General features: G+C 44.0%; 1 protein-coding gene across 1 annotated transcript in view; it reads left to right on the top strand.

The window, feature by feature from the left end:
- mpp3a (MAGUK p55 scaffold protein 3a) overlaps positions 1-10,000 on the top strand; it is a 17,177-nt gene that overhangs the window by 1,351 nt on the left and 5,826 nt on the right. The window contains exons 5-13 of the mRNA XM_030793680.1: positions 25-162; positions 763-844; positions 2,435-2,520; positions 2,765-2,839; positions 3,114-3,310; positions 4,668-4,732; positions 5,328-5,348; positions 6,465-6,506; positions 9,787-9,948. Coding sequence (XP_030649540.1) covers positions 25-162; positions 763-844; positions 2,435-2,520; positions 2,765-2,839; positions 3,114-3,310; positions 4,668-4,732; positions 5,328-5,348; positions 6,465-6,506; positions 9,787-9,948 — 868 coding nt within the window. The remainder of the gene's footprint in view (positions 1-24; positions 163-762; positions 845-2,434; positions 2,521-2,764; positions 2,840-3,113; positions 3,311-4,667; positions 4,733-5,327; positions 5,349-6,464; positions 6,507-9,786; positions 9,949-10,000) is intronic.

Raw genomic sequence — 10,000 nt, 5'->3', positions numbered from 1 at the left:
TCTCTCTCTCTCTCTCTCTCTCAGGCAGTTCTCCAGGTTCATGATACAGTAGCTCAGAAGAACTTTGACCCCGTGTTGCCCCCTCTGCCTGACGACTTTGAGGATGACCTGGATGAAGAAACGGTGAAGATTGTCCGCCTTGTCAAGAACAAAGAACCACTGGTGAGACAAAGAGAGAGAGAGAGAGAGACAGAGAGAGAGGGAGAGAGAGGAAAAGTAGAGAATTGGAGAACAAAGTTTCCAGAAAAAGGAAGGGATGAGGAAGACGTCAGTCGTCCTGCTCTCGAGAAGGGCTAGGCTGTGAGGAAAACTTTTGGCGAGCTAAGGCCGCGGGAAGCTACTTTCCGGGAAAAAAAGCTTTTCGAGAAAAATGTAATAAACTCTCATCCACTAGTCATTAGAATATCCGCAGCTTTGAACTTGCATCTTCCTTCAAAATGTTGATTGCAAAATCTGCCATACACAAGGCAGTTACTACAACAGCAGAAGCTAAATGTTCCACTCATCTCAGTAAATCCCAGAATCCTCTTGGCTCCAATTTCATGTCTTCTTTAATGACATCATCCTCCTTAGTCTTATAAACTCTCGAGTGCCTCACTTCTCGTCCAGTATATCCACTCTGTTTTTTGGGTTTTTTTGAACTTTGAAAAAGCTTAAAATCTCCATGTCTGCGTAAGTCTTGTTTGCCTGATGTTTTGGTCTGAGCTGAGACTTTGCTGACTGAAACCCCCCCCCCACTGAGATTGTGACCTCTCCATTCAGGGGGCAACCATCCGACGGGACGAGACCACAGGGGCAGTGATTGTAGCTCGAATTATGAGAGGAGGGGCCGCCGACAGGAGTGGTGAGTGACACGTGGATCGTTTGTCTCTGGGAACATTTTGACTTTGTTTTGGGCTTGCTTAAAATATCAGTACGAATAAGGCTTAAAAGATCGCTTCAAACTTGTCTCGCTGTGGTCGTGAAACAGTGTTGCTGTGAAACATTGACGAGGAAAACATCAGAGCTGCTCAAAACCCACAGCCCCCCCCCCCCTTTTATGACATCATAATCTCATTTTAATCCCTCATGATTTCATCTGCCATAATTCCCCATCCACTCTTTTCTTACCAAACATTTCCCTCTTTTGGATTCTATCCATACATTTCTTCTTTGTTTTAAGTGGCCACAACGCCTGTGAACTGACACATCCATTACTAAGTCAGTCTAATATCCAGTCTTTCCAGTATAACTAATATAACCAATATAACCAGTATAACCAATATAATGAGTATACAGAATAACCACTTTGGCAGAACACACAATATGTAAGGGGTAAGGGTCAGGGTCACAATCAGTGTTAGGGTACACGTGTATCTACACAAACTCTGCATCTTTAAATATTGTCTACCTCCTAACTGTATGTCTCAGTTACTGTCGCTGTTCAATCTTAAGTACACAGGATTTTTTTTTTTTTTCTGTTTCCTATACGGAGGGATGGTATTTTGTAAGCCTTCATTGTTTGAGGATTTATATTTTGTTCATCCTGAGATAAAATGTCACTGTCAGAACAGTTAAATATAGAATCTATCTGAATATAAAACGCTATATTAGGAAGGGGGACTTATATTAGAGATATTACGGTAATGCCTCATGTAGTGACAGATGAAAGTAACACTCCCACTACTGGAAGGAGAACTATCCCTCGGGAGCCAATCAAACAGACTTAATAAATATCTGACCGTGGCCATTACCATGGTGATATGATCCCCTTGCACAGGTTGTACATGTATGTAGAAATGAATTATGTGTTTGCCTATCTGCCTTATGAAAGATTCATGTTCTCTCTAACATGGAATGTATTATCGAACGAAGCAGGATCCCCCTCCCTCTCTATCTTTCCCTTTTTTCCTCTTTTTCTTTTTCTCTCTTTCATTTTTTTTATTCCCCTCGCAGCATCTCTTTTTCTATTGATCTCTTCTGTCCCTGGTGTCTCTGTTGTGGTTCTGTGTGTCATTAGTTTGATGGCCGTTTGATGATGGATCCCCTCCTCTCTCACTCTCTCTCTCTGTCTGTCTCTATCTCTGTCTGTCTCTTTCTTTGTCTGTTTCTATCTCTGTCTGTCTCTCTGTCTGTCTGTCTCTCTCTCTGTCTGTCTCTATCTCTGTCTGTCTCTTTCTTTGTCTGTTTCTATCTCTGTCTGTCTCTATCTCTGTCTGTCTCTCTCTTTGTCTGTCTCTCTTTTTGTCTGTCTTTCCCTCTGTCTGTCTCTCCCTCTGTCTGTCTCTCTCTTTGCCTGTCTTTCTCTTTGTCTGTCTCTTTCTCTGTCTGTCTCTTTCTTTGTCTCTCTCTTTGTCTCAGTGATAATATGGAAATACAGAGAGATAACAGTGTGATAATTAAGGTTGGTTAAAGGCTTGTCTGTCTCCCTCTCTCTCTCTCTCTCTTTCTCCAGGTCTGGTACACGTTGGGGATGAACTACGAGAGGTCAACGGCATCTCCATCATTCACAAACGACCGGAGGAGATCAGCCAATTACTGGTATCACAATTAACGTCACCCCGTCGCCGGTGACGGATTTAGTCTCATAATCGTTATTAACGTATCAAATATTAAATCAATGGTTCAGTGAAGGCGCTGCGCTTTGTTATAAATAGCAGTATGTGGTAGAAATGGTCATTTATCCATTCTCTCCTCTTTTGTTCTCTGTCTGCCCCCCCCCCCCCCGCCCCGCACACACACACACACACACACACACACACACACACACACACCCCGCCCCCAGTCCCAGTCTCAGGGTTCTATCACTTTAAAGATCATCCCGGCCATTAAAGAAGAGGACAAACTGAGAGAGAGCAAGGTGGGTGAAAAGAAAGGAAAAACTACCCACGTTCATTAGAGTCAACAGATAGAGACCTTTAGAACTAGGAGTGTAAGTGCCAATGTCTCAGTAGGTTTTCTTCCTTTCTACTTTTCTTTAGGGTTCCAACTCGGTTTGTTCTGTTGTTGTTCTTGCTATTTTATTTAATTTTTTGGAGATAGACAATTTGTATTTCTCACCAGTCTTGACCTATGGCTCTTTCTAATTACTTCTTGCATTTCAAACCCTCCCATTGTGGGTGTGGTTTCCACAGGTCTACGTGAGGGCGCTGTTCGACTACGTTCCGCAGGAGGACAAAGCCACGCCCTGTCAGGAGGCGGGGCTTCCGTTTAAACGTGGGGACATCTTACAGGTGGTCAGTCAAGACGACCCGACGTGGTGGCAGGCTAAACGAGTGGGTGACAGCAACCTGAGGGCCGGGCTCATTCCCTCCAAACAGTTTCAGGAGAGGTAATGTAAACCACACTGCCACTGATTCACTTGAGTTTCATTAAACTGAATTCACTCCAGTTCTGTTCATTTAGATTCCGTTCAACTCAGTAGAGTTAGAGTAATTTCAGTTCAATTCAATTTAATTCAGTTCAGTTCAGTTCAGTTCAGTTCAGTTCAATTCAATTCAATTCAATCCAATCTAATTTAAATCATTATTTCAATCAGAATATTCTGGTTGCTTCTAATGAGAGGATACATTCTGTTGGATGTTGGATTCAGCAGTCTCTCAGAGGTGAAGTCAAAGCTGTAGATGTGTCAAATATATGAAGATGTGAGCAAATGTTATGTCACGCCTTCACACACACACGCATGCACACACACACACACATATACACACACACACACACACACACACACACACGCACACACACACACACACACACCAGTAACAGTGTAGATAGAGAACAGACAGTATACTACAGTAGTTGTGTAGCGTGTTCCAGTCATACAGAGGAGCTGTGTGTTTGGGCTGAGTCAGACACTCTGTCTCAGTGATGCTGTATTCAGCACAGTGTCTGTGCATCCAGCACACACACACACACACACACACACACACACACACATGCTCAGCGTCTGTACCTCCAGCCAATGGCATCATGACCTGTGTATATGTGTGAGTGTGTGTGTGTGTGCGTGTGTGAGTGTGAGTGTGTTTGGGTGTCTGTGTGAGTGTATGTGCGTGTGTGTGTGTGTGTGTGCACGTGTGTGTGAGCGTGTGTGTGTGTGAGTGTGTGTGTGTGTGTGTGTGTGAGTGTGAGTGTGTGTGTGTGTGTGTGTGTGTGTGTGTGTGTGTGTGAGTGTGTGTGTGTGTGTGTGTGTGTGTGTGGGTGTGTGAGTGTGTATGTGTGTGTGTGTGTGTGTGAGTGTGTGTGTGTGTGTGTGTGTGCGTGTCTCAGTGCTGTAGTATTCAGATCAGCTCTGCAGCTCCACCTCTCTCACACTTTGATCTCTATGGCAAAGACCAAGGCCAGAGCCTGCAGCGTCTACAGGATTAAACCTGTGCCAAACACACACACACACACACATAGACGCAAACGCACGCGCACACACACACACATATACGCATGCACACACACACACACATACATGCGCGCGCACACATACACACGCACGCACAGAAAGAGAGAGGGAGAGAGAGAGAAAACCTCCTTTATGGAGGAAGTTATATGACTGAGTGGAGTTGTATCAATTTGTATTTTTGCTACTGATTGTGGTTACCTGATAGTGCTCTCTCTCTTTCTCTTTCGCTCTCTCTCTCTCTTTCTCTTTCTCTTTCTCTTTCTCTCTCTCTCTCTCTCTCTCTCTCTTTTCTTAGGCGGTTGGCGTACAGGATAAAAATGGGAACCCTTCCGAACCCCAAATCACCCAAAAAACCCATTTGTAAGTGATAACAATACATCTCTGAAAATATGGCTTGCATCTGTAAGTGTGTTGTTGTATATGTCTGTGTGTGTGTGTGTGTGTGCGTGTGTGTGTAAGTGTGTGTGTGAAGTGGCCAGGTGAGTGTAAATCCCCTGTCCGTCGCTCCGTGGTTGATAATCTGGAGACAATCCGATTAAGTCTGAGTCACAGAGAGACAACAGAAGCTTAGCAATATGCCATCTTTCTCTCTCGCTCTCTCTCTCTCTCTCTCTCGCTCTCTCTCGCTCTCTCTCACATAACCTTTTTGCTGTTTCTTTTCACTGTCTATCTCCCTGTTTGATATCAAACTCTGTGTTCTTCCGTGTCACCATAAGCCAACATATCAACACAGTTTCAGCATTCCCTCTCAAAACAGAGTCTGTAAAGGTAATAGCGATCAAATCAGAATGTAGCAGATAGGCTGTACGCAGTTTGTCAAAGGCAGAGAAAGGGAGCATTAAAACAGTGGGCGGAAACGCTGCCTTTCTCTGCTTCGGTGGAGGAGTTGTCCAGCTTTTCTTCTGTCCTGTTTGTCAAAAACCCTTCTTTCCTCTCCCTCCGCTGCTTACCTCAGACGACCAAGGATGTGACAAAGGTACGTCGACAGGCCGGTCTCTCTTTCTTTCTTTTTTCTCTCCATTCTTCTCTTCTTCTTTCCATACTGACTTTCTCTTCACCTTCTGCATGTACATCAGTGTTTTTTTTTTCCCTCCACTGGGTCAGAACAGAACAGTGTGAGTGAAAGAAGCCTAAAGTTACTGTGAGATATTTTAGGAGAGGGTCCCCTCTCTCTCTCTCTCTCTCCTTCCTTTTTCTTTTCTTTCTTTCTTTGCCGGGCGACGAATTAAGCCCTGCAGGCCCTCTGTAGCTCACAGTTTTAATCTCCCTTCTCAGTACTGTGAATCCAAAATAGAGACAGTCGGGCATGCTGACCGAGCCATGAGTGTATGTGTGTGTGTGTGTGTGTGTGTGTGTGTGAGTGTGTGCGTGTGTGAGTGTGTGAGTGAGTGTGCACGTGCGTGTGCGTGTGTGCGTATGCATATCCATCTGCTGTTTAGCAAAACATATTTTTGTCTCTGACACCTTTCTGTGACTCATCTCTCAATTTTCCAAGACTACGTTTTTGTTCCTCATCCATTCATTCACCACATTCTGTTTTTATTGATAAACCCATTCTCTCCATTTTAGTATCGCTTCATCGTTGTCATTATTTGATCTATGAATTATATAGTGCCATAGCATGATTGCTCTACGAACCAACTGGGGCCAATATGAATTACAGGAGAATATGAAAGTTCACACACACACACACCAGAATTATTAGAAACTGATTTTAAAACTGACTGACTATAAGGTGTCTGTAACATGGAAGAACTCTTCTCATCGCCGGCGGTCAGTAAGGGCTATGGGCTTTAGCTAGCTAATGGAGGCCTGCTGGAAAAAACAAACAAACAAACAAACAAACAAACAAAATCTCCACTATGCCTGCTACTGCTCCTCCTGCAAGCTACTCCTCTTTTCAGCTCCTCCATAGCTGCCTGCCCACCTCCCTGTTCGCACGTCCACCCGCTGCACAGAGCCCCGCGGCCTTTATCTCCTGCTGCCCTCCTCTCTCTCCTCCATCAGCTCACCCTCTCCCTGTGTGTGTGTGTGTGTGTGTGTGCGTGTCTCTCTCTCTCTCACTCCGTCCCTGCTTGCTCTCCCCTGACAGAAGACTGTGACTGTGAAGGATATTTCAATGGACAGTACATAGGTGAGACGTCTGCATGCTCTTTCTCTTCCTCTTTTGGTTCTTTTCTCCCCCCCCCCCCTCCCCCTCAACCGCTGACAGCGTCCGCGCTTCACGCCCCCCCGCGGCTGCCCCGCCCCTCAAAGGGGAGATGAAATGACTGGAGATTAGGGCAAAAAAACCATTTTTTTTTTTTTTAAAAAGGGAGTGAGCTTGTGTGGGGAGGACTGAGGGGGGGGGGTGTATTCTGTGCCAGACTGCTGGGGGGGTGTCAGACGTCATGATTTAACTGGGTCTTTTTTAGAAGAACTGCATTGTGAAGTTTTGTTTTTTTTGTAATTTAGGTGTGAACCAATAAAGAAACGGTGTAGGAGAGGTGGGAACTGTTCACAAACACCCTGAGAGAGAGAGAGAGAGAGAGAGAGAGAGAGAGAGATGTTTTCCCTTGCACCCAGCTTAAATGTGTGACTACAATTTCCCTATTAAAACCTCACTAAGATATGTGTTCATGTGGAGGCAGATGGAGAGAGAAATAGAGAGAGAGAGAGAGAGAGAGAGAAAGAAAGAGAGAGAGAGACAGGGAGAACGAGCGAGTGAGTGAGAGAGACAGAGAGAGAGAGAGAGATAGAGATAGAGACCCAGCTTAAATGTGTGACTAAGTTTTTCCCATTGAAACCTCATTAAGATATGTGTAAAGGCAGATGGAGAAAGAGAGAGCGAGAGAGAGAGAGAGAGAGAGATAGAATTGTTGTATCAGCAAATAAATGCAGAGTCATTTTATCTTTATCTTGACAAAGGTTCTCACCTGCTTTGCTTGCATAGTCTGTGACGTTTTGGGCCGCACGTAGGAATCCGAAACTGTGATTAGTAGCATATTAGTAGCATATAGGCTAAATCTTCCTTTACCTAATTCACAAGGTGACCTTGATTCACCAATACACTCCTTCTGAAACCTGTCAGGACCTTGCAAAAAATACACTTATAAACAGTGCCCTCTAGTGGTGGAATGTGATAGAACAATCTGAAAATACCTTGAATACAACACAGGAACAAAAACAGATCAGTATTATTTCTGGTTTACAGTCTTTTTTTTTTTTTGAGGTAATTTCAGCCTAATTAATATGAATCATGTAGTTCAAACTGATCCTGTAATATGGGTCTGCATTTTTTCCCCCAGTTTTTAGATATACAGTTGCTTTTTTTAAAGGTTAAACTTGGACTTGAAATCCAGACATAGTTTTCTCAGCTAACTCAATGGAAAGCAATAACGTTTTAAACCTTTTTTTCGAAATTCTTGTTTTGCAACTCTCTTCTCACTTCAGCTCCTCTCTCATTAGTGCAACCCCCCCCCACTCCCTACCCCCCTACCCTCCACCCTTGGCCGGTGCACCCTGCCGCACCCCACCCACCAGCCCTTCTACCTGGGGCGCTGCCAGCCTTGCTCGCCCTGCTACTGGACACACTGCACACTCACCTGTGCACCCCCCCCCCCCCCTCCTCGCACGTTTGGCTGCTTTTTCACTCACTGAATTCGAAAGTGTGTGATGGCTGATTGTGCGCGGTGACGCTCTCCGCCTTTAAAGACTGATCTAGGATCAGCTAGGATCAAGCTCATAACTAGTAGAGCTAGGGTGCGTTCCTATCTAGGGTCGTGTTACATTCAACTCGGACAGTTAATAACTCTGTAGTAACTCTTAATGGTCTGAGAGACCAATGGTCAGACCAACACAGTCATGGGAGTTTGTAATATAAATCCATATATTTCACTGACTTTTTTGCCACTTGAACCTTTTTGTGTTGTTGTCCCACCCATAAGTCTCTCTGTAGAGATCGATCAACACGACAGGTTCATTCTCTTACATTGTGTAGTTCGCGTTGGATATAGCTAGAGCTGTGCTTAGCTGAGCTCTGATCCTGGATCAGTTACGGAGGCGGTGAGCATAGGTCGGCGTGTGAGTGTGTGGTGGTCTAACGCGCGTTGTAGTCTCTCCAAAGTGTAAAGCGGTGGCGCCCTCCTGTGGCCAGGTGTTTTCCTGGGATTTTTACACAGGTACAGTCTCAATAAGAGTCTTCTGAAGCCTTTCTGACCACCAAAACACCCTCATTCAACACCCTCTCTCATAAAGTATTAATGTGTCATTAAGCGTTTATAACACTGCTTATAACAGGCTATGTCTTGTCATGACAGTTAAGTCTATTTCGTTGTCATTACGTGAGCCTAACGTACCGGAACTCTAGCTTTGAGGTGTGTGGTCAACTATAGTTCAGCAAATGAAGTTTAAATCGCGTGCCCCCCCCCCTCCCCCCGCCCCCCAGTAACATATGCGACACACTTGTTTATAGTGACGATATGTCTTATTTAACATGACAGTATTTTGTGTGGAGACTACAGAATAAAACGTTTTTAAATCTCTACCCAGTGATGTTACTATGTGTTGTTTTGACTCAGTGCCTCACAGCAGAAGGTTTATAGACTTGGCTTTAGATGTAAACTGATTTTTATTTTCTCACCCGATAGCAAGGTTATTAAAGAGAGAAAAGGGGCCGCTTAAACTCTCTCTCCGTGTTTGCACAAGTGAAACTTTAAACATTAAAGAAAAATGATTGTCAAAGTCGACGTCGTTAATACTTAACGGCCTCACTTAACTATTGTTCATTTATGGCTGAGTTTACGTATGAGGGTTTTTTGTTAACCTTTTTTTTTTTTTTTTATTAGAGTCTAAAAACAACATTAGGTGTCAGAGCCAAGGGTTAATGGAGCGTTAAAAGACGTTGCCTTTACTAAAAATGTTTGTTTTCCATCTGTCTCTGTATCTAACAGGAACCGAAAGGCCCGAGCATCCCTAGTCATACGAATTATACTTCTTATTGTTAATGAGTATTCCATTGGACTCGCGTCCTGTTTAATTGATCTGACCGGTGATATAGTAAATATTAATACTGTACAACCGATATATTTTTTGTGTTGTTAGCGCATTGAAAACAAATGTTTCGCGTTCAAAATGACTTGCAGCAGCGTGTGATGAAGACGTATTATTTACCAGGTTGTATGTCGGTGTGTAAGGGGTTTTCCCGAATGTATATCTTCATATCTTTATCTTTATCTATATCTTTATGTAAATAAAATACCCGAAACTCGCAATCGAAAGCAATGATAAGGTGCTTACAGAGAAATCGCCCATTGTTCTGCATTGTTATCACCGGCAATTAGAGATAAAGGTGCAGCCTAATGTTTTAATAGCAGTAATAGCATTGTTTTGTTTGAGTCATTTAACCTTTTGAATTCTTTGTATCCTCACACCAGCCGGTCTGCGTCGGAGTTTTCGCCTGAGCCGAAAAGACCGGCAGAATTCGTCAGGAGAGGCCAACGCATCCAATTTAGGAGAGCAGGAGTTCCTTACATATGAGGAGGTGACAAGATATCAGCACCGGCCCCATGAACGACCACGACTCGTAGTTCTTATCGGTAAGACGGCCAATCACAAGCCTTGATTCGGGATGAGCAGTCCTTGAGTTTT

This window comes from Chanos chanos, chromosome 16, assembly GCF_902362185.1.
Source record: "Chanos chanos chromosome 16, fChaCha1.1, whole genome shotgun sequence".
Lineage (NCBI taxonomy): Eukaryota > Metazoa > Chordata > Actinopteri > Gonorynchiformes > Chanidae > Chanos > Chanos chanos.
Note: the sequence above shows the minus strand (reverse complement) of the source record. Positions and strands in the feature narration are given on the sequence as shown.